The 23,045-nt window shown below is 52.8% G+C and overlaps 3 protein-coding genes across 4 annotated transcripts; 1 reads left to right on the forward strand and 2 right to left on the reverse strand.

The window, feature by feature from the left end:
- Positions 1-273: 273 nt before the first annotated feature.
- On the forward strand, positions 274-6,528 carry HSP90AB1 (heat shock protein 90 alpha family class B member 1). The gene is made up of 12 exons (XM_046005570.1): positions 274-430; positions 1,901-2,047; positions 2,304-2,510; positions 2,622-2,781; positions 2,923-3,056; positions 3,165-3,473; positions 4,061-4,226; positions 4,581-4,771; positions 4,890-5,037; positions 5,167-5,435; positions 5,696-6,029; positions 6,151-6,528. The coding sequence occupies exons 2-12, from the start codon at positions 1,901-1,903 to the stop codon at positions 6,258-6,260; spliced, it is 2,175 nt and encodes a 724-aa protein (XP_045861526.1). The 5' UTR covers positions 274-430; the 3' UTR covers positions 6,261-6,528.
- Positions 6,470-10,924, reverse strand: SLC35B2 (solute carrier family 35 member B2). 2 transcript variants are annotated; one of them, XM_046005583.1, is made up of 4 exons: positions 10,353-10,924; positions 9,612-9,805; positions 9,269-9,423; positions 6,470-8,313 (listed from the first exon to the last, which is right to left on the reverse strand). In XM_046005583.1, exons 1-4 carry the CDS (start codon positions 10,361-10,363, stop codon positions 7,375-7,377), a joined length of 1,299 nt encoding a protein of 432 aa, XP_045861539.1. In that variant the 5' UTR covers positions 10,364-10,924; the 3' UTR covers positions 6,470-7,374. The 2 variants fall into 2 exon arrangements, with proteins under 2 accessions (XP_045861539.1, XP_045861540.1); XM_046005584.1 differs by lacking the exon at positions 10,353-10,924 and adding an exon at positions 10,217-10,332.
- Positions 10,925-11,475: 551 nt separating this feature from the next.
- Positions 11,476-18,802, reverse strand: NFKBIE (NFKB inhibitor epsilon). Its single transcript, XM_046005585.1, has 6 exons — positions 18,209-18,802; positions 15,644-15,746; positions 14,496-14,718; positions 13,390-13,478; positions 13,062-13,301; positions 11,476-12,240 (listed from the first exon to the last, which is right to left on the reverse strand). The coding sequence occupies exons 1-6, from the start codon at positions 18,574-18,576 to the stop codon at positions 12,175-12,177; spliced, it is 1,089 nt and encodes a 362-aa protein (XP_045861541.1). The 5' UTR covers positions 18,577-18,802; the 3' UTR covers positions 11,476-12,174.
- Between the last annotated feature and the right edge of the window lie 4,243 nt (positions 18,803-23,045).

Genomic DNA, 23,045 nt, shown 5'->3' on the forward strand with positions numbered 1-23,045 from the left:
CAGGTTTATATAAGGTCGGGGGCATCCGCGCCCCTAGGCCCCCCATTTATATCATATGGCATTCCCAATCTTTAGTTCTTGGAAACGGCTAATGCCTCGGAAGTGCGGAGTTGGGGGGGCCACAAAAAAGGATTGCTTGCGCGTGCTCTTAAGGCGGATACTGAGACCTGTGGCTCCCGCCTCCTCCCCTATTTTGGACCATGACGTCAAGGTGGGCGGGCAGCGGCAGGTGCGGGGCTGACAGGCATCTTCCTTTAAGGCGGAAGGATTCGGGGGCGGGCAGTTGGTCTGTGTTTCGCCGTATATAGGAAGACTGGGGGCGCACAGCCACTCTCTTGAGTCACCCCCGTGCGGTCTCGTGGCGGAGTTGCTGCCGGACGCAGTCCCTACCTACCGTGGTCTGTAGTGCTTGCAGTTCCTCTCTTTTAAGGTAAGGTAGGGGTTCTTTTCAGATTATTCTGTCTGGAATGCTCTTTTTGAGTTGTTTTCGTTCCTCGTTTCGTTCCCAAAGGCTAGATTTTGTGGGTTTGGAGCGGCCTCTGGGATAGGACAACTCCACCTTTCGTTTGGATGCGCGGGAGGGGGTTGGCGAGTTAGGCTTGTTTTTTCACCTGTGTCTGGATGGCGGTGCTTACGCCGGGCGGAGACTAGCTGTGGGGGAGGTGGGCCGCGGAGTGGGCTTGGGGTAGTGGGCAGCTGCACGTGGTGTCCGCGCCGGCCCGGGACGCTGCCATGTTTGCCCCTCCACTTCCGGACGCTGCTACGGGGCGCCGGAGAGTCCCCGAGGGTGGTGGGTGTGCGCGCTGGACGTGACTCAGCATAGCCTGGTATTGGCCTGGCTTTGCCTTCTACCCTATGGGAAGCGTTTTCCAAGTGTTTTCGGTTCTTTTCTGCAAGGTTCTGCGGTGAGGAACGTTTACGGACGGCTCCGGCCTAGGAGGCTTCCTCTCTCCTTCCAGATCTTTCTCGCAGTCTCTGTGGTGGGGGAGGGAAGAGGAGGGGGCAGGCTCTGGAAGATTCATGGGCCCTTTCCTCCCCCGCCCCTCTTAGAGAGCTGAGATTGTTCTGGAAGCTTCTGGAGCCCGACGCCCCGCCCTGGTGCCCGGATGCTGGGGCGAAGGGAGGCTGCGCGGTGGCGCCCCCTCCTCGCGTGGCCCTGGCCGACGCATGTCCGGCAGTGACGAGGGTCTGCCCGGGGAGTACGGCCACCATCTTAGTTGTGTTTGGTTTGGCCCTACATTGTAGTCATGTGTGTTGAGGGGGTCACAACGATGGAGCTTTTGCTTCGTTGATTCTTTGTTTTAGTAGCTTCTTGGGCGGGTATCCACCGGTCTCTGGTGTAATCTTTCCCCTATGCCCTGAGGCAGCAATCACACGTGCTTATTGTGGAGATAACCCATGGGAGAGCCAATGCTGAATTACTTTTTTCTTTTTTTTTTTTTTTTTAACATGAAATCGATCACCTTGGGGTATTTTTCCTACCAAAAAATGTAATAGAAGCTTAATATCTGGTTTTCTCCTTCAGATACCTGGAGCTCTTTTTTTCCTATTGGAGCCAGGATGTTCATTTCCAACAAGCTACCCAGTGATGCTGAGGCTCTTGGGTCCCAAGGACTACTTGCAGTAGTTGGGCTTCAAGATACCTTTCCAAAATCTTTGGCATTGCATATTGTGTTAAAGAAGCTTTTTACATTTTTCTTTATAAATTCGGTTCCTACTAAGGATACAGGCTGAAATCTTTGAGGAAAAGGCTTTACAGGCTTTCAGGAATATGTTTAGTAGCCAGCCCAAAGCAGTTTGAAGTAAATCTCTTCTAGCCTGTGTTGAGACTGGGGTGTACATGAGTGTTAAATATGGGGTCCTGGTGTTCTCTTGTAATTCTTGACTGTTTCTACTTTAGATGCCTGAGGAAGTGCACCATGGAGAGGAGGAGGTGGAGACTTTTGCCTTCCAGGCAGAAATTGCCCAACTTATGTCCCTCATCATCAATACTTTCTATTCTAACAAGGAAATTTTCCTTCGGGAGTTGATCAGTAATGCGTCTGATGTGAGTGCTTTGGGCACATTCCTTTTCAGCACTCAGGGAAAGGGAGAAAGAAAGGTGGTTTGGCATTTTATGGGGCTGCTGTTGGAGGGGATAAACATTCTGATTTTTTTAAAATTGGTTTTTTATTCTCTGGGGTTAACTAACTATTGTGCTTAAACACCAGGTTGAGGTGGTAATCAGAACTGAGGCTATTTGGAAGTGGAAAAGTTCTTTTTTGGATGAAGATGAAATATAAATTTGAAATTTGTATTTTTAGGCTTTGGACAAGATTCGCTATGAGAGCCTGACAGACCCTTCCAAGTTGGACAGCGGTAAAGAGCTGAAAATTGACATCATCCCCAACCCCCAGGAACGCACCCTGACTCTGGTGGACACAGGCATTGGCATGACCAAAGCCGATCTCATAAATAATTTGGGGACAATTGCCAAGTCCGGAACTAAAGCATTCATGGAGGCTCTTCAGGTATGTGGTATTTTAGCTAGACATAAACCATTCATTATTGTGGATATTCTTCGGTTTGCTGTAGTTTTGTGTGTGTCTGTGTGTGTGTTTGACTTTAAAACTCTTTGGCAGGCTGGTGCAGACATCTCCATGATTGGACAGTTTGGCGTTGGCTTTTATTCTGCCTACCTGGTGGCAGAGAAGGTGGTGGTTATCACAAAGCACAATGATGATGAGCAGTATGCCTGGGAGTCTTCTGCTGGGGGCTCCTTCACTGTGCGTGCAGACCATGGTAAGTTAACTTTCTCGTTTGGGTTAGAATTCTGGGGAAATCTGTAATAGAGATCTTAAGCATGTTCTCTGTAGATATTTTTTATTCAATTGTGTGCTTAGTTTTGTGTTTTCATATTGTATCGTGATTGATTTTTCCTAGGTGAGCCCATTGGCCGGGGTACCAAAGTGATTCTCCATCTTAAAGAAGACCAGACAGAATATTTAGAGGAGAGACGTGTCAAAGAAGTGGTGAAGAAGCACTCGCAGTTCATAGGTTACCCCATCACCCTTTATGTGAGTGTAGACTAGTAATATTCGCATATATAATGTCTGCTGCTCAGGAGAATGGGATAGTCTCTGGTTCTTTGGTATTCGTGTTCTGAAACCTTTTTGTATTTTCAGTTGGAGAAGGAACGAGAGAAAGAAATCAGTGATGATGAGGCAGAGGAGGAGAAAGGGGAGAAGGAGGAAGAAGATAAAGATGATGAGGAAAAGCCCAAGATTGAAGATGTGGGCTCAGATGAGGAGGATGATAGTGGGAAAGACAAGAAGAAGAAAACAAAGAAGATTAAAGAGAAATACATTGATCAGGAGGAACTGAACAAGACCAAGCCCATTTGGACCAGAAACCCTGATGACATTACTCAGGAGGAATACGGAGAGTTTTACAAGAGCCTTACTAATGACTGGGAAGACCACTTGGCAGTCAAGGTGAGAACCCTTGCATGTTGACTCAGGAAGAGCAGGCAGAAGGGTGTTGCTGGTGGTAGACAAGTAGAACTTGCCCAGCTGATTGGTAGGTGGGAACTGAATGCCATGGAGCCATGTCCATTCACTTACTGGTGACCCTTCCAGGGTGAAGAAAGGACATCCTTCCCAGTGACCTCACTTTATCTCCATGACGGGTTCTTAATGGGATTGTTTTCCTCTTGATCTAAGGGTGTATAGAGCTGTGCCATCATAGCTTAATTCAGAATATAAGAGCTTAATTTGTTCAACAGCTGTCCAATGGCATTTCTTAGAGCCTTGGATCTTCAGGAAGGGTTTTTTGTTTTTGTATTTGTTTTTTAAAGGAACATATGTTAAGATTTTTGTTATAAACAATTCAGTGAAGTGATGGTAGGGATAAACATTTTTTTTTCTTTATCTTTCTTTTTTTTTAAGATTTTATTTATTTGACAGAGATCACAAGTATGCATAGAGCCCGATGTGGGGCTTTAACCCAGCCACCCAGGTGCCCCGGGGATAAACATTGCTTTCTTGAAATATACTACTGACTTATCTTGGATTTGTTTCAGCACTTCTCTGTAGAAGGTCAGCTGGAATTCAGGGCATTGCTCTTCATCCCCCGTCGGGCTCCTTTTGACCTCTTTGAGAACAAGAAGAAAAAGAACAACATCAAACTCTATGTTCGCCGTGTGTTCATCATGGACAGCTGTGATGAATTGATACCAGAGTATCTCAGTGAGTGTGGTCTTGGTCTCAAGTAGTTAGTCCTGTGGAACCCTCTTAGCATTCTCAAGAAAGTGAGGTCTTGTGTTTTGGGGGAAATGAAGTCTTCATTGTGGGTAACATGGGAAGTAAGGGTGCAGTGAGAAATAAGTCCAACTGAATTTAGATAATCCTTTTTTTTTTTTTTTTTTTTTTTTTTTTTAAGATTGTTAGAGTAGGCAGAAGGGAGAAGCAGGTTCCCTGCTGAGCAAGGAGCTCAGTCCCAGGACTCCAGGATCATGACCGGAGCTAAAGGCAGACATTTAGGGATTCGGCCACCCAGGTGTCCCTGCCCTGTTTTTAACTGTGCTAACTGGTTGATTGCAGACTTCATCCGCGGTGTGGTTGACTCTGAGGATCTGCCCCTGAATATCTCCCGAGAAATGCTCCAGCAGAGCAAAATCTTGAAGGTCATTCGCAAAAATATTGTGAAGAAGTGCCTTGAGCTCTTCTCTGAATTGGCAGAAGACAAGGAGAACTATAAGAAATTCTATGAGGCGTTCTCTAAAAACCTAAAGGTACAGACGTGGCTCCCCCCCAAAAAAAGTTTTTTTTAATTAACAACTCTAGGTTATTTCTCATTCACACAGAGGGTAACAGATTATAAGTAAAATCCTTTTGTTTGGACTCTTGAAGCTTGGAATCCATGAGGACTCTACTAACCGGCGCCGCCTTTCTGAGCTGCTGCGTTACCATACCTCCCAGTCTGGGGATGAGATGACTTCTCTTTCAGAATATGTGTCACGCATGAAGGAAACCCAGAAGTCCATCTATTACATCACCGGTGCGTCAGAGCCTTAGTCTGATCGAAGCCTCTTTTGGGGTGTGAGGAGGGAAAGGAGGGCATTTGGGAATCCCTGGGAACTGGCAGGAAGCCGCACTCTGACCTGAGTCACTCTGAATAACCCTACAGGTGAGAGCAAAGAGCAGGTTGCCAACTCCGCTTTTGTGGAGCGAGTGCGAAAGCGGGGCTTCGAGGTAGTGTATATGACGGAGCCTATTGACGAGTACTGCGTGCAGCAACTCAAGGAGTTTGATGGGAAGAGTCTGGTCTCAGTTACCAAGGAGGGCCTGGAGCTGCCTGAGGATGAAGAGGAGAAGAAGAAAATGGAGGAGAGCAAGGCCAAGTTCGAAAACCTCTGCAAACTCATGAAAGAAATCTTGGATAAGAAGGTTGAGAAGGTAAACAATTCTGGGACTAGGGTGTATTTTGCAAACAGTTGCTTTTAGGGCTGCTAACCTCAGAATCTTCCAATCAGAATTGGCACTACACTAAGTAGTTTTAACGAGCCAAATTGGTTTAGAGCTTTCCTTGTGTTTACCAGACAGGTTTAAGGTTGGTATTTCTGTAATGTTGGATAAAGATTGCAGCTTTTCTTGAGTTTCTACAGAGAATAGAACTTGTAGAATAGAACCAACATGGTTTTGGTAACTGTCCACAGGTGACCATCTCTAACAGGCTAGTGTCTTCACCCTGCTGCATTGTGACTAGCACCTATGGCTGGACGGCCAACATGGAGCGGATCATGAAAGCCCAGGCCCTTCGGGACAACTCCACAATGGGCTATATGATGGCCAAGAAGCACCTGGAGATCAACCCTGACCACCCCATTGTGGAGACGCTGCGGCAGAAGGCAGAGGCGGACAAGAATGACAAGGCTGTCAAGGACCTGGTGGTGCTGCTGTTTGAAACCGCTCTGCTCTCTTCTGGGTTCTCACTCGAGGATCCCCAGACTCACTCCAACCGCATCTACCGCATGATCAAGCTAGGCCTGGGTGAGTAAGACCTTGTTAACCAGAGTGTGACAGGAAACTGAGGAGCTGGTCTCACAAGGACAAATTTAACTTCATGGGGTTTGGATCAAAGTTCATGTGCCTTTTTTTTTTCTACTTCTAGGCATTGATGAAGATGAAGTGACAGCAGAGGAACCCAGTGCTGCTGTTCCTGATGAGATCCCCCCCCTTGAGGGTGATGATGATGCCTCTCGCATGGAAGAAGTAGATTAGTTCTACCTGCAGACCTTGAGCCCTCTGTATAGTGTCCCCATGGCTCCCTAGCAGCCCGGAGTGTCCCTGTTCACCTGGTTCCCTCTGCTGATGTCTAGTGGTTTTTTTTTTCTTCCTCCTGTCTCTGAGGCAGGAAAGAAGGCCCTCAAGCCCTCTCCCTTCTGATATTTGACAAGGGGTTTGGATGTGTATTGTGTGTTTTTTTTTTGTTGTTTATTTTGTTCTGAGATTAAAGTATGCAAAATAAAGAATGATACAGTTTTATACAGTTATGTTGTCCCTTGTAAAGTGGATCTCATGCTGTCTTTTGGGGTTCTTTAGTTTCCCAAGTTGTACCTGCTGTCATTCCAAGGATAAGTATTCCTGGTACATTAAAAGCTAAGGTTACCTGCAGGCACTTAGCACTTTTGAAGTCACCCAACATTGACTCTAAAGGGTAGCTTCCAACTACCATGTAGTTTTCAGTCCCTATCCTAAAGCATACGCTTCAGTGACCCAAAACACAGGACTTTAGTCCATTGCAGCAATTTAATAAAATAAAATTATAAGAGCAAAATTACATTTCTGGAGTACCAAAACCTGCAATTGACTCTTGGAGCAGAGCCTAGGAATCCATTTACACAGAGGGTGGTGTCACTGGGCAGGGCTCTCCCATTCCCCTCCTCCAGCACAGCACCATCTTTCAGACTCCTGGGAAAGCAGCACTTGGAGCCTAACACTTGTGCTTTTCTCGCCAGAGTAAGAACTGTAGGTCTCTGGGAGGCTGTCTGCAAGGGTGGGCCACTCAGGGTAGGGGATAAGCAAAGGTGAGGTGTTGGTGGAGCCCACAGGGCAAAACTTCAGGGAATTTTACAAGGGGTGGGGACTTTGGCAGGTGCCTCTGCCTTCTCCACACCCCTCCACACAGGACGGTCCTCAGAAGAATCCCTCCTAGAGAACGGGTGACTTAAGGCAAAGGGGAAGGCTGCCTCTTGGATTCAACCCCAACTTGCAGAGCTGGTTTGTGATAACAGAAAAAACCTGCATTCTGCCCTCAAGCCAACCGCCTCAAGTTACAGTAGGAGAGGAAAATTGGTACAGTGAGGGTCTTGTTCCACTTCACGCCTCAGGCCCCTCAAACTTTCTGCACAGGAGACTCAACAGGCACAGCCTTTTTTCCCCGTTGCTTTAGACGGCCCCGGGCATAGACTCTGAGCAGGAGGGCAATGAAGACCACAGCCACCCCCAGACCCCCCACCACAGTGACAGTGTGGCCATAGAGGAGGCAGGAGAGGAGGATGGCAATGGCCTGGCGGAGGGTCATGATGATGGTGAAGATGGCAGCACCAAACTGCCCAATGGTGTAGAAGATGAAGAGCTGGCCACACGCGGAGCAAACAGAGAGCAGCAGGGCGTGCGCAGCAAATTCACTGTGTCGCCCCATGAAGCGGGTTCCCTCCAGGAGGGCCCCCTGCTCCAGCAGGGAGCCCACCGTGAAGAGGCAGGAAAAGAGGTTGACCCCAAACATCATCTGCACCGAAGACATCTTATAGGCAAACAGGGCGTCCTGCCAGTTCGAGGTGAAGCTATCAAAGGCGATGTAGCCTGCCAGCAGGATGAGGCCTGACAGCGTGGTGGCTGGGGAGCTGCGGGGCTCGGGGCCACTGGAAAGCAGAAACATGCTGACCCCGATGGAGATGAGGCCAGCTGTCAGGTACTCCCAGTGTTCATAGCTGCGCCGAGAAACCAACTTGCCCATCAGCATGACCGGGATCACCTTGGAAGCCTTGGCCAGCACCTGGGTGGGGAAGCTGACGAACTTGAGAGCTTCATACTGACACCAGCTGCTAAGCACATTGGACAGGCTGGCAAAGGAGTACCGGTACATGGGTGCCCCGTGGCGGGGCTGCTTGCAGAGGATGCAGTAGAAGCCAGCCACGATCAGTGCCAGCACCCGGTTCATGAGCACTAGGAACTGAGAGTCTGTGAAGCGCTCACCTGGCGATGTAGCAGTAGCCCCATAGCTGCGGGTCATCACTCTTTCCTGTAGCACTCCCCAAGTCAGGTAAGACACCTGCGTGGGGAAGGACCAGGACGGGACAAGATAAGCCAGAGAGGGAAAAGGTGGGCAAAAAAGCATCTTGACGACCTCCCTCTTTCTCACATGTCTAAATGATTTAAAAGACAGCATACATATTTTGGTCCCTCTGCAGTAACTATAAGTTTCCTCTCCCCTTCCAAGCCTGCATTTACCTTGAAGAGAATCAAGTGTGTGCAAAACACAACAACAAATGCTTTAAGACTGTCCAGACCCTGTGTCCGTGTCCCACACAAGGGTAAGTCAAAGATGACTCCATCCCAGGTATCTTCCTATCTATGCTCAATTCAGGGAGTAAAAAGATGGGACACCTGTTAGTTCAGCATGTGTATAACTAGCAGTGTCCACGCCAACATGCCAAGAGCTCAGCATCTTCGCTCCTTTTTTTTTTTTTTAAGATTTTATTTATTTATTTATATATTTGACAGATCAGAAGTAGGCAGAGAGGCAGGCAGAGAGAAAGAGTGGGGGAAGCAGGCTCCCCGCTGAGCAGAGAGCCCAATGCGGGGCTCGATCCCAGGACCCTGGGATCATGACCTGAGCCGAAGGCAGAGGCTTTAACCCACTGAGCCACCCAGGCGCCCCATCTTCGCTCCTTCTTACATGGAGTGGGGCAAGGCTGAATGGCCTCCCCAAACTTCGATCGGTGGGTTCACAGTATGTGAGACACATCACCACAAGGGGAAGTGTAGTAAGAGCACAGAAGACATCACAGAAAAGAGTACAGGGGAAACAAGGAAAGAAAAGACAGCATGTCCTCCAACCACTTCTAAGAAGATGATGGCACAGTGTGCCTCTGGGAGGAGGGGGCCATGTAACACACTAGCCAGGAAAGCCTTGGGACTGGTAGGGTGAAAACTCTGCTTCCGTGCAGTCCCTGTCCACAGGGACCCGACCCAGGAAGAGAAGAGAGGCCCGCCTGCCTACCTACCTGGAGCCCCACAGCACAGAAGAGCAGCTTCAGGGCTTGCCAAGTGGGAGTGGTCTCTGCCGGCTCCGTCCGGGAAGCCAGAGGAACCTCGTCAGAGGCCTTGGGCTCATTGCCAAACACACAAGTTTTCACCAGGGGGAAGCAGAGACCCCTGCCTAAAAAAGGCACACAAGATCAAGATCTCACCTTCTCCCCAGCACCTCATCTTCCCCAGAGCAGCCAGCTGCCCTGCTGTGAGACCTGCAGGTCTCCCTCCCTCCCTTTCCAAGCCACATCCCTGTTTGGACTGCTGGTGAGCACTCATAAAACGGACCTTGCACAGTAACCCATTTTCCGCACACACCTGTCTCCAGGTAGTTCTTCCGCCTGAAGTACTGCACCATCAGGTAGCCGGGTACCATAAAACTGGCATAGCCAGCAGCATTCACCAAAAAACGGAAGAACCATAGCTGCGTCCATGACTCTGGAGGGGCTTCGGGAGTCTCCCCACCTGCTCCCAGGGAGGGGAGCGCAGCCAGCACCACCACTGCCCACCACCTGCGGGGACAGCGGACGTAAGGATTAGGGTGCAATTCCTCATCCACTCGGCCCTCCAGAGGGGACTACACTGGAGAAGGGCCCGGAGTCTCCCCGCCCCCCTCAGCTGCAGCCCAGTACGGACAAAGAGCCCCTCTCTCTCTCGGGGGGGGGGGGGGGCGGGAGGGGTAAAGGGAGCGGAGGCCTGCGCGGGCCAGGCAGGGCTCCCTCCCTCCCCGGGGGCGGATCCGCCCCTCTGACCACACAGGTTCCCTCTGTTCCCTCTAGCGCTCTCCTGCCGCTCCGGCCACAGGCGGCGCCCCTCCTCCCAGCCCGCCTTCCAGGATCCGGGAGCGCCAGAGTTCCCACTTCCTCCGCCCGACACTCCCGGACCCTCGCCAGGAGCACGAGTCCATGCCGCGCCCCCTCTACCTGCCGGCTCCGGGCCCCGGTGGCCCGTCGGCCGCCCGGCAGCTGGGACCCCACCCGGCCCCTCCGTGCCCAGCAGCGGCAGTCACGTGGCCCGGGGGCTCGGTCACGTGGACCCGCCGCTCCCCTAGCCCCCCACCTGGCGTCCATGGTCCGGGCCGCGTGGGGCGGAGGGGAGCCGAGGAATGCGGTCCCCGGGCTGCGCGCTCCCTCCGCTTCCGCGGCCGCCCCCAGCAGCGGCCAGTGAGCTAGCGGCTAGCGGAAGTACCCTGCTCTTCCCGCCTCCCTCCCGGCGGCCGCCCCTCCGCCCCCAGCCGCGACCATGCAGCGCCCCGGGCCGCCGACAGGCCACAGCGCCCCCGCGTGGCCCGGAGGGAGACGCGGCTCGGGAGCCGGGCTGCCCAGCGCGGGGCGGGGCGGGGCGAGGCGGCGTGGAGGCGGAGACCCCCCAGGCCGCGCACCCCCACCCCGCTTTGCCATCGCCCTGAGCCCTCACAACCAACCCGGGAGGTAGTGGTGTCCCCCTTGCCATCTCAGGACCGGGACGCTGAGGTTCTGCGTCCCAAGCACTTCCTCTCACTTTACCCCTTTCGCGATTTCTGACAGGAAGATCTCTCCTTCCTTTCTCCGCTGGGCTGCAGTTCTGTCCCCCAACAACCCATGACCTTCGAGGCTCTGCATGACCTGGCCCTTCCGCCTCGCCCCCTCACCCACCCTCTGCGGAGTCCCACTGGCCAGGTCCTCTAATTCACAAAAGGCCTTCCCTTGAACGCTCCCCCAACATCCCTTACTTACCCTTCTGTCCGGCCTTGAGATGACAGGCTTCAGAGCTCTCCCCTGACTACCCAAAGTAAGGCCCTCCACCAACGCGTGTTCTCCTCACTTTACTCTTCCTTCACAGAATCCACTGCAACTTATAATTACATATTTATTTGGCTGTTTATGATTTTAATGGCTGCCTCATTCACTAGACTGTAAGATCCAAGTGGCCAGAGACTGTTGGTTTATTCCCCCATACCCATACTGACCATATTCACCTAACAAGGGCTTCAAACGTGTGTTATGAAAGGAAAAACATACAAAGCCATAGCTCCCTTGTGTTACCCTCCATAGGCCAGCCCTTCTCTCCAGGCTCCTCTAGGGCAGTGATGAGCAACCCCCTGGGGGAGTGGGGGCTTCTCATCTCACCTCTACTTTATCCCTCTGTTTCCACACAAAGGGCAAGGGTTTGTGATGGACAGAGAGGCCTGAGGACTGTTAGCCCCCCCCCCACTCCCCCTCCCCCCCCAACACACACACCTAGGAAGGTCCTACCCTGCTCAGGGAGCAATTTCTTTCTCTTTGTCTCTACCATAAAGTCACAAGGCAGGCCTACCTAAAAATCCCCAATGCACACAGACGTGTGTGTGCGCAAAATGACTCTGGGAGGGGGGATCTTTTTAAAGGTCTCTGCTGTTTTAGTGTCATGTTATTGAAACTTCCCCTTCCCCAAAGGCTCAGTTCAGGGCCTTCTGTGTGAAGTCTTTAAACAACAGTGTTTAAGAGTCCTCAACAGCAGTGAGATGGAACCCCTCAGGGTCCTGCTTGCTGATTTCAGTTTCTCTCCTCACTCGGGAGAGTCCATGTTTTCCGAATGGTTGGCAGTTTTAGGCTGACCCAACGTGGGTAGAAACGAGAGCCCCTGCCATTCTCTGGAGGCAAACAGGCTTCGCCCAGGATACCCGGGGCTTCGGAGTCTTCAAGAATCTCCATCCACCTAGGAAGGTCTTCCTTCTAGACTGGCCTTCTCTCACTTGTGATCCCTCCTCTCAGCTCAGGACTGTGCTGGCCCCAGGCTGTGGCCTCAGCAGTCCCCAGGACACCAGGAGGGCATGTTGTCTGGGCCCAAGCTGCAGCAGCTAAAGCTCCAGCTTCCAGATGGGAAGAGATGGAGTCTCCGGGCCCCAGACTCTGCCCCGGCTTCAGTCAGCACACAGCAGTGGCTTCCCAGAGATCTTCAAGTCATCAAAGGGCAAAAGAGCCAAGGGCTGAGAAGAGAATGGAGAGAAGCAAGATCAGGGCCCATGGGCAAAAGGCAGCAGTAGGGAAAGGGAGCTGGGGAGACGGATTGGGCCTTTTCCTCTCCACTGAATGACAACTGAAGGACATTGGGGAATAAATCTTCCTACTAATCCCCCCAATAGAGGCCCCTCTGGGCTAGACAGAACCCTGAAGCCTTAGGCAAGCCCTCACTCTCTAAGATAATGTCAGAATATCAGAGCTAATAAGGACACCAGAGGTGATACAGCCTATGGGTCTGGGTTTGTTTTTTTTTTAAGTAAGTTCTAAGCCCAACATGAGGCTTGAACTCATGACCCTGAGATCAAGAGTCACACGCTCTACTGACTGAGCAAGTCGGGTGCCCCTGAATCCTTTTTTACACTGAACGTTTTTAAATGGGAAAGACTGTACAGGAAATCTAGGTTCCACCTCTCTTGAAAAATTCCAAGACTTGGAAGTACTTGGCATACATTCCTCCTCTGCGACTATCTGCTGATATCAAGTAGGGTGACCCCTGAGCGGAGCCTCTGATCCCGCCCCCCGCAGACCCCACTACCCTGTTTTATACCTAGCCTGCCTCACTGATCCACTGCAGGGCTCCTGTTAGAGTCCAAGTTGGAGCTCCCTGGTCTTGACCAACTAAGAGGGTGGGGGCAGAGGCTCGCTCCAAGTCCCACGTAGGGCGAGTGACAGAGTCACGGATGTGGATTACACCCTGGAATCCCAACTCCTCGGGCCTTTCAACTGTCACAGCTCCTGGCTCTGCTATGGGTGTGGGAGCTCCTGGAGCCTAGTCTGGGCCTCTTACATCCTCAGCCAGGTCCTGGGGAGTCTCGTCCTCCACATTCCGCAGTAGGGAGTCGGCGCCGGCCTCACACAAAGCAGATGAGATGCTGCTGAGGCCCCGACCAGCTGCGAGGTGCAGAGGGGTGCAGCCATTGAGCATGCGGGCATCTACGCGGGCACCAGCCTGGAGCAGGAACTGCACCAGCCCCCGCTCCTGGGTCTCCACAGCCAGATGCAGCGCGGTCTTTCCACTCGTGCCCTCCTACAGGGGAGCAAGGCTGTCAGGGGCCCCAGGGCCAGATCAGGTGGTAGGGCAGGCCTAGAGCTGGGTCATGACTGGCCCCCCTCACCTGTGTGTCAATGTCAGCTCCATTCTGAAGCAGCAGTTCCATGAGAGGCCGGTTCCTCTGCAGGGTGGCAATGTGGAGACAGGCCAGACCTGGGATGGGGTGAGGCTGGGAGTCGCTCGTCTGTATCCACCAACTCTCCCCTCCTTCCCTCACTTTCAGGGACCTCCCTGCCCCTCAGCCCCAAGGGACTTACTGCCCACTCAATGCCTCTGAGCACAGGACTGTTCAAACACAAACCTGAAAAACCCCCTCAAAAGTCTAAGGGGAAAGGAACTCAAAGTTTCCACCTTTTCAAAGTCATGTTATTGAAACTTTCATGCTTCAGGGGTTAGGTGGCTGAGTAACACCCCACATACATGCGCACCATCCCCCCACAAGCATACCCTGCCCCCAGTCTCTCTCTCCCCGCCCCCCACCTCTCTGAAACTCTATCTGCCTTCAAGCCCTGTCCCAAAACCACCTTCTTCAGAGCTCTCCAGGATCCCCAGGCCCCAGCCCCTCCCCGGTTGCCACCTCCTGCCCTGTGTCCCCCTCCCAGAACTAGATTCAAAGTGTCTGTTCAAACATCCCTGCTCCTTGAGGGTTTCCCTGGCCATCCTCTTTGAAAATCACGCCTACCCTCCACCCTCACCCCCTGTCCCTCACATTCTAGTTCTCACTCTGCTCTACTTTTCCCCCAGCCCTTTCTGCTTGCTAACCTGCTAGAGAACTCCCTGCTTAGAATTACTGCCGGCCTCCATCACTCTTTGCTTTGTTCACAGATTAAGTCTCACTTCCAGAATAATGTCTGGCACACAGAAGGCCCTCAGTACATTTTTGAAATGTGAATTAATGAGTTCATCTAATCTCTGTTAAACTAAATAGCTTGAGGGCAAGGTTTAGCTCTCTCTTTTGCACATTGTAGACTCTCAGTAAATTCTCAATCGAAATCATTCCTTCCTTCCTTCCTTCCTTCATTCATTCATTCATTCAGCAAAGATGTACGGAGTACATATGTGCTTGGAACTGGAGGTGCATTGACGGACAAGCCATAAGCCTCCTGTCCCTGAGAATGGAGTCCCTCTCCGGCCCCCTTCTCATCCCACGGGCCCCGAAGCCGCCCATACCTTGCCAGTTTTGCAGCTGGAGGTCCAGGGAGTGCAGTGGTCCTCGGCCTGGCTCAGGCCGCCCCTCCAGCAGGCAGCGGGCACAGGCCAGGTGCTGGCGCTGACAAGCCACATGCAGAGCCGTGTCACCATGTCGATCCTGTAGCATGCGACTAGCCCCCTTCAGGACCAGGGCCCGGACTGCGCCGGGCTGGTCCAGGTGTACAGCCAGATGGAGTGCTGTCTGTAGGCACAGAGGGGCCCAGGGCTACTGGAGCATGCTCCTCCCTCTGGCAACATGCTAGGGTGGACCCAGGAATTACCAGATGCCACACTTTGAGGGCCGCTTAGAAAGGCCATGGCCCTGGTTTTCCAAGGAAATGCTGCTAAACCCTTCCCTCTGTCACTGCCAAGGCAGCTCTTGGGGCCACCCCTCCCAGGTCTGCAGGCAGGGTGAGGGAAGTGGGCCCTGGCTTTTCTTGCAGGCCCTCTTAGCCCCTGCAGAAAGGACAGATGCGGGCAGGGTCTACCCCTTCACCTCTGGGGAGACCTCTGTTATCCCCAGCGGCCAGGGGACAAGGAAAGGTTGGAGGGAGGAAAGAGAAGAGGTACCAGGCAGGGCGCCTGGGTGGCTCAGTGGTTTAAGCCTCTGCCTTCGGCTCAGGTCATGATCTCAGGGTCCTGGGATCGAGTCCCGCATCGGGCTCTCTGCTCGGCAGGGAGCCTGCTTCCCTCTCACTCTCTCTGCCTGCCTCTCTGCCTGTGATCTCTCTCTGTCAAATGAATAAATAAAATCTTTAAAAAAAAAAAAAAAAAAGAGGTACCAGGCAGCCTCTACCTGCCATACTCCTCTTCTAAGGCTCCACACAGATGCCACTCCTATGTTAAGCATTCCCTGGCAGCTCCCCACGAACACTGGATCCCACAGTAGCTGGTATGTTTCTCTATCACAATTCTTGTCACCATGCTCTGCAGTTAGGTATGGACATGAGTCCCCTAGCCCGGGCTCGAGCACCTCGTGGGCCGAGGCTGTGTCTTGCTCACGTTTGTATCATCAGCTTCTATCCCAGTGTCTTGCATACAGTTTCCAGAATGTGCAGCCTGATGTGGCCGCTAGGAATGGGGCAGGGATAGGTATCCGGGGACAGCCCACCCTCTCCCCCACATACCTGGTAAAGGTTGTTCTGAATGTCCAGGACCTCCTGGGGCAGCAAAGCCAGGCAACAGAGCAGCACAGCTGGGGCCTCGTGAATCACTGCAAGGTGGACCAGCCTGGGAGGGGGAGGCAGCAAGAACAGGATTCAGTGTCAGGGCTTAGGGCCCTAGACAGTAAGCTAGGGGCCTGGGGTCCTGGGGTTAGAAGGAAGAACACATCAATCTCTAAGAAGCCACTCATAGGGTGGGTGTAGGAAGTGAGAGTTTGGGCCAGGAAGTGAGGGTTGGTGTGGGAAGCCAGGATCCTGGGGCTGGGAGCTCCAGGTTCCCATCTCTGGCCTTCAGGAGGGCCTCGGCAGAGCGGGAGCATGGGCAGGGTGCTGATGGAACAAGGTCCTTCCTGTTTGGCCTGCCCACACCCCACTCCCTTCTGGTCCCAGGGCCCTGTGAGGCCAGCTGCAGCTCAAAGCCAAAAGGAAAGCCGCCGAGATAGCATAGACGTGGTTTCCGGGGCTGAGCTCCCCACCTCCCCCAACCTCAACAGGGAGGATTGAGAGGGCAGAAGCGGAGTTACCCCCACTCAAGCAACTCAATGTTATACATTGAAAGGAGAGAAAACAGAAGCTCTGGGAAGAGGAGGCAGGAGACAGCGAGGCAGCCTGTTCTGCTGCCCTTTACAGGGGAATCAAGAGAGTCAGTCTTCACACAGCACCGACCCGGTGGAGCCTGACCAGAGGCCATCCCCCACTCTGCGTACACTTCCAAGGGGAGGTCTGTGCGGTGCAGAACATGTGCGTCTGTCTGTTGGGGGCCAAAGAGTCTGAGCCTCTTGCTAAGGTGGGAGGGGGCAGCTGGGAGGGGAAGTTCCAGTCCTGGGGTTTCCCCACATCAGGTGGGGAAAATGAAAGCCAGAGCTGGAGGGTCTAGGCCAGGACAGATGCCTTGGGGCACTAAACCGCCCTGAGGGGTAGTTTGGGTAAAAGCACATCTGGGCTGGGGAGGGGGCTGCTCAGGCGGGAGGGAGGCAAGCTTGGTGGCTGGCGGCGGGAGAGGCCCAGGAGAGAGAGTGACAGAGGGAGGGCGGGAGGAACCACGCTGGAAATCCCCTCGGCCAGGGCCTGTTCTCTAGGTCACATTCCTGCAGCCACCTCCCTCTCTCCCTGTCTCCCCTCCTCCCACTTCCTCTTCCCACTTCCATAAGTCCCACAGGCCAGACACCTCTAAGGGAAGAGAGCGACCCCTCCTCCCTAGGAACCCCCTGGGGAGTCCAGACTCCTCTTCTCTGCCCCGCCCCCTCCCCAGTCTAGACACAACACCTGTCTCTAACTAGGTTAAGCCTCTGCAGCCCAGAGGCTAACAAAGGACAGCAGTGTCAGAAGTCTTCAATCCCTAGATCAAAGGTCAGTCATAGGGATTCCACACAGAACTCCCTAAATCTTGATTCTGGGCCTATGGGATGGTAATCTGGGCAGGTTACAAAAAAGGCCTGGAGTCATTCCTCTCCCAGCCACTGGGTCCACAGGCTATCTTTGTCAAAGGCCACCCAAGATTAGGACCCTCCCATCTCCAAAAAGCAGGTCAAGACAGACACCTCTGGCCTCCTCTACCCTCCCGACCCCCATTCATTTCAGCACCCCCGATCTGGGACCCCGGCACACTCCACTCTGTTTCTCACCCCCAAATCCCAGCCACCCCCTCACCTGACAGTGTTTCTTCTTCCTAAGGGGCAAATCTTCAACGGGCCAGTCCCTCCCACACAAAATGCTTCTTATTTCAACTGCCTGCCCCCCTAGCCCAGTCCCCACCAAACTTCACCTGGACCTGGGGGGAGAAAGGGTAAAGTAAAGGGATCAGACAGGACAGTGAGGAGGACTTGGGGGGCTCAGGAGGTGGAGGGTGTCGGTAAAGCTGACTCCAGCCCTCACTTCCCCTTTTGCAGCAGAGAAGGAAGTGAGCTGGGCAGCCAGCCGCCTGTCTGTCTGCTGGGCAAGAGTGCCCCAGCCTGGGTCACCCCCTCTTCCTCAGAGCTAGCCTTAGCTCTGCTCCCTGGCCCTACCCCCAACCTTAGCTCCCTGACCCCCACTGGCAACCTGTAACTGGCACCTTTTGTTCCTTGAGACAGGGTACTATGAGGCCGGGGGCTGGAATCCCAGATATTGAGCAAATCAAGGATGTGCTCTCCCCCAGCAAGGGGGAAAAAAAAAAAAAAAAAACAAAAAAAAAAACCACTTTGACTGCTCAGGGGAATTTTCCCTTCCAGGGGGTGGGTTATTGGTAGCTTTCCGGGCTGCAAGCTGGGGTTCCAGGTGTCTGGTAAGGGCCCTGTCAGCTCTGCCCACCTCCCAAAGGGAGGGCAGAGAGATGATGCCAGGGCCTCTGGTCCGGGTCTGGCCAGAGCTCAAAAGTGGGCTGAGTGTGAAGTCTAGAGTTTGGAAGAGAGAATGGGGACTGCCCCTTCCAGCGCGGGTGTTTTGAGGGATCCTCACAGACTGGGTTCCCGTCCTGCTGAAGATCCTGGCAGGCCAGGAGTTAGCATCGATTGGAAGGGGTCCCTGTCTCAGCCTTGACCCCATACTCACGTGTCTCCATCTTCGGAGATGTAAGTGAGGGCTTCCAGCTGCTGAGGGCTCAGCGCCCCCGCGGCGGGAAGCGGCGAGCGTGGGGCTGGGTTCTCGGTCTCCGTGCCCCCCAACAAGGGCAAAGGCTCGGTGAGCGACGAGGAACCATAGGTGGAATCAGCTCGCTCCCCATCTGTGTCTTCCTTCTCCTGTGGCTCCTGGGCTGTTCCCGGAGGATGAGTCCAGGGCTGGCGGCCGTGGCCATCCGAGGGCCCAGAGGCTGGGGCCGAGGCGGGCTCGGGCAAGGAGCGCAGAGAGCGCAGAGACTCGATGCCCGAGTCATACTGGCTCTCATCTGTCTCGTCCGGCCCCTTCCGCGCCTCCGACATGCCAGCGGTCCCGGCCCGCGGGGGCCAGGTCCGAGCAGGATCCGGCTCCGGGCTCCGCCGCGCCGCCTTTCCGGGTTGCAGGTCCGCCTTGCAGAGCTAGCGCCCGGCCAGGAGTGGCCTCCTTCTCGGGCTGTGGAGCCCGAGGGGTCGGCGAAAAGCGCGGGCGAGGATCGGAGCTCTGGAGGCTTCCACGGCAGCGGCTACTCGGGATAGCTGGACTGCCCAGTCTGACTCGCTCCCTCGCCCCGCCCCTCAGGCCCCGCCCCCGACAGGCGCTTCCGGACCGAGGCCCCTCCCTCCGGAATCCCCCTAACCCCGCCCTCTGCGTTGGCTTCGAGTCAGGGGTTACCCAGTCCTGAGTCACTCGTGCGTTCATTCACCCACTCATTCATTCACCCATTCATTCATTCATTCACCCACTCATTCATCCATCCATATTTGCCCTCCCTTTTCATTAATTCCATGCATTTTCTTTTCTTCCTTCCTTTCTTCCATTTCATTTTTTCCATTCATTCATTCATTCATTCATTTGTTGTTGTTTTTTTTAAGATTTTTATTTATTTCTGTGACAGAGAGAGCATACACAAGCAGGGGGAGGGGGAGAACCAGGCTCCCCACCCAGCAGGGAGCCCTCCTGGGGGGTTGATTCCAGGACCCCGGGATCATGGCCTGAGCTGAAGGCAGCAGCTTAACCGACTGAACCACCCAGGCGCCCCTTTTCATTTGTTTTTTTTTTTTTTTTTTTCCCAAAGATTTTATTTATTTATTTGACAGAACACAAATAGGCAGAGAGGCAGGCAGATGGAGGGAGAAACAGCTTTCCACTGAGCAGGGAGCCCAATGTGGGGCTCAATCCCAAGACCCTGGGATCATGACCTGAGCCAGAAGCAGCTGCTTAACCGGCTGAGCCACCCAGGAGCTCCTCTTTTCATTTACTTTTAAAGGAATATTTATTAATCATCTGCACAGGCTACGCAACTTGCAAGGAGAGCACTGCTTCCTATCTCCTACCCATTTCTCTCAATTTCTGTGGCTTCCTCCTCTATCAGTGCCCAGGAGTTTGGGTAGGGAAAGAAAGGGGATAGCTATTGTCTTTAAAGGAGGAGTTCTGTCTTTGGGTCCTGGATAGAGGATCTCCTGAGTCAACTTCCTAGATCACATAGAATTGGGCACAAGGACGGTTTTTTTGTTTGTTTGTTTTTGGTTTTTGAAAGTGGTTTTTCTCAGGCAAGCTGTTGTCTTTAAAAAAATGCAGATATGCAGGTCATATTTTTTGTTGTCTAAAAAGGCAGAATGGTCATTCTTCACAGGGATGAAACACTGGCTCTGGGCGGTTACAACATTTGGTTACCCCTAGTGGTCAGGGAAGTTTAGTTCCTCATGGTGGGGCCAGAATGGGGAGGCCCCAGACATGCTGGGTCATGTTCTCCTGAGGTCCCCACCACAGCCACAGCCCCAATGCCAGCACATCTTCCCTCCTTCCCTGTCCCTGCTTTCTCTGGGCCTAAAGGGCCTAGGGAGGTTGTCAGCAAACTCCACCCATATGGTGAGCCCCAATCTGTTCCCCAAGATTCATCCCCTACCCCAAGTGCCATCAACCCAGGGGCAGCAATGCCCTTAGAATATCATCCCTAAGGGAACATCTCCTTTTCCCAATTCTGGCATTGTGGGAAGGAAGCTGGAGTGAGTGTAGACAGCTATGAACCAGTTTTCCTACTGCCCTCCTCCATGTAACCTCATTTTATTCCTTCATTTGACAAATACATATAGGGCTTTTCCTATATGTCTGACATTGGTCTTTCTGCTGGAAGCAAAACTAAGTATCATAGTAACAGTAATAACCAACAACCACTAACCCCACCCCCACTCAAAAATGTCCCATGGTCCCAGCCTTCAAAAATCTCCCAGCAATTATAGTACAGAGTGCTTACGCAAAGACAGGAGTGAGAATAGGGTGCCCTGGGGGCACACAGCAGGGTCGACTGCCCAGTGGAGTGGGGGGAAGAAAGGGGACTGGGGGAGAAGAGAGGTACCCAGTGTGTGTGCTTGGAGGGGTGAGTCAAGAGAGAAGCATGGTGGGCAGCCAGGAGGAGATGCCCCACTGCTCTTCATTCCTGTGGAGAACCAGAGTGGAGAAGATGGTTGAGCATGAGGCAGTGAGAAGCCATGAGGGGGAAAGCCCAAGGAAACTGAAGCATCTCCTTCTCTTGAGGTCAGTGCGACTTGAGAGGTTTTCAACTTCCTCCCCTGACATGTTCCTCTCTCATCCTCAAAGGCTAGAGCAAAAATACAGCCAGGAACTCTAGACCCAGACTACTTGGGCTCAGATCAGGCATTATCACATCCCCATCTTAAAGTTGGGAAACTGAAACCCAGAGAGGAGAACTGAACTGCCCAAGATCCAACAGTTAGGAAGGACGGGGGCCAGGTTCTCCTGTCTCTAATCCAAAACTTTGAAAAACATTTTCACTAAAACTTTGTTTCCTTTATAAAGGTCTAAGGAGTTGGGGCATCTGAACCCACCGCAAAGACACAAGAATGCAGGATTATGCAGTGAACCCCCCTTGCCTTCAGATAGAGGCTGAATTTAAGGAAAAACCTATCCCAATTCAGTCTGGAGTCTCACTTAGAACCTTAACAGGTGTGTACCAACCCCTTTTCTGGCCACATGAGGTCAGCATTGAGTCACTGACAGATTCCAGCACCTTGCCGGTACTCTTGACAGGAAGCCCTTCAGGGGACACTTCAGAATGGGGAGAGGGATCATGCAGTGCCATTTCAAAAGATGACTTGGGGACTCTGACTCGGGCCTCAGCACGGTCAGGGCCCTAACTTTGCTTCCTCTGCCCCACCAGTCCTCTTCTCTTTCTGCTGTTTTTTTTCTGGTTCCCTTTGTAGTGCCCCCACTCCCAGCTTCCACCCACCCCAGCCAGGCTCCTCTTCAAGAAGCAGGCCCGGTTGCCATGGTGACCAGCTGGTCAGCTGGCTCCTTCCTTGCCCCCTCCCTTCACCCCTCTTTCCCTGAGCTGCAAGGAAGAGTAATGTGTGTGAATGGAGAAGGGGGGGGGTGGTTGTCAGGGGTCCTTTATCTCTTGGGAGCTCTGGGGTTGGCCAAAAGGAGTGGGAAACAGGAGCAAGATTACAACAACTAAATGGGGAGTGGGAGCCTCCTATCTGAGTTGGGAAAGGGTCAGGCTGGGGAGTCTGCACTTTGCAGTGAGGACTGAACTAGGTGGAACAGGCTGAGATCAGAAGAGGGGTTGGAGTTAGATGTGAGATAGAGTTTCCCACAAAATATGGGTGGGAGGCACTGGAGTGAGCCCCCAAGTGAGAGTCTTCCTCTGCCATGAGAATGAGGGAGAGGCCAGCCTCTTCAGGACCCCATCCTTCCTCTGTTTGGGTCTGGAGGATGGAATGACCCACCCGTGGAGTGAAGGAACCTCAGGCTGGATACTTTGGAAGCAGTAGGCAGTCGGCCAGCGACCTTCACTTTGCCTGGAAAGAGGAGAATAGGAAAATGGAGGCAGGGGCAGGATTGGGTGTGTTGGGGATGGATGGGAGAGAGGTAGTGGCTCTTTTGCCTCAGGTGGCCATCCCAGCAGATCAGTGCGCTCGTCCCCTGTCCCAAAGACTGGATTATCCAAAACTTTGCCTTAAGCTAACTTCCTACCCACAGATATCCCCATGGCCTTTGGAATGGGAAAGGTCTGGATTCTAGCACTAGTTCTGTGAGTACTAGCTTGTGACCTTGAATAAATCACTATAACTCCTTATACTTTGGTTCCTTGTGGAAAATAGGGGACCAATTACTATATGTCAAAGACTAATGTAGCACTGGGCACACAGCAGGATTCCACAGGGTGCACACATGGATTGAATACGCCTACCCTTTATACTATTTTATCATAATGATTGGTCCCCCTTCCCATTAGACTTTGTGCTCTTTGAGGGTAGAATATCGTATGTTTCATTTCTGAACAGAGTACACAGTAGGTACTTAAAGCCTGTTTATTGAATGGATCCATCCAGGAATTAATGAATGCATGTCAGTTTTCTTTCTGCCTGACCCAGGCAGTACAAGGAAAAAGCAATGTGGGTGGATGGCAGGAAGGGGTAGGCTACTTGTAGTCACTCAGCCTGGCCTGCGGTCTATGATTTTGCCTCCTACACCCACAGAAGGGCAGAACCTTAGAGAGTGTCCGGGCAAATTCTTCAGTGCACAGATGAGGAAACTAAGGCTTAAAGGGGAAGGCACTTGCCCAAGGTCACACAACCGATTAATGGCAGAGTCACCATTAAGAACTGGAATTTAGGTTTCCTGTTCTCCAGCCTAGAGCAATGCACACACTTCATTGCTTCTTTGGGGCTGTTCCTCTACGGAAGGAAAATGGCTCTGTGAAGCCTGGTTCCCATGTCCTTCCCTCTGCCCTCTGTTAGTCCTTTCTCACATCTAGCTCCAGTCCTTTCTC

Source organism: Meles meles, chromosome 5, assembly GCF_922984935.1.
Source record: "Meles meles chromosome 5, mMelMel3.1 paternal haplotype, whole genome shotgun sequence".
In the NCBI taxonomy this organism is placed as follows: domain Eukaryota; kingdom Metazoa; phylum Chordata; class Mammalia; order Carnivora; family Mustelidae; genus Meles; species Meles meles.

Excerpts from the sequence above, each read along its gene's own strand:
- HSP90AB1 (XM_046005570.1), top strand. The coding sequence starts at position 1,901 with ATGCCTGAGGAAGTGCACCATGGAGAGGAGGAGGTGGAGACTTTTGCC. Across the intron at positions 2,048-2,303 it reads TGATCAGTAATGCGTCTGAT|GCTTTGGACAAGATTCGCTA; the intron begins GTGAGTGCTTTG and ends TTGTATTTTTAG. Across the intron at positions 3,057-3,164 it reads GTTACCCCATCACCCTTTAT|TTGGAGAAGGAACGAGAGAA; the intron begins GTGAGTGTAGAC and ends TTGTATTTTCAG.
- SLC35B2 (XM_046005583.1), bottom strand. Across the intron at positions 9,424-9,611 it reads GAAGAACTACCTGGAGACAG|GCAGGGGTCTCTGCTTCCCC; the intron begins GTGTGTGCGGAA and ends TGCCTTTTTTAG. Across the intron at positions 8,314-9,268 it reads TCTGTGCTGTGGGGCTCCAG|GTGTCTTACCTGACTTGGGG; the intron begins GTAGGTAGGCAG and ends TTCCCCACGCAG.
- NFKBIE (XM_046005585.1), bottom strand. The coding sequence starts at position 18,576 with ATGTCGGAGGCGCGGAAGGGGCCGGACGAGACAGATGAGAGCCAGTAT. Across the intron at positions 14,719-15,643 it reads TTCAGAACAACCTTTACCAG|ACAGCACTCCATCTGGCTGT; the intron begins GTATGTGGGGGA and ends CTGTGCCTACAG. Across the intron at positions 13,302-13,389 it reads GAGCTGACATTGACACACAG|GAGGGCACGAGTGGAAAGAC; the intron begins GTGAGGGGGGCC and ends GCTCCCCTGTAG.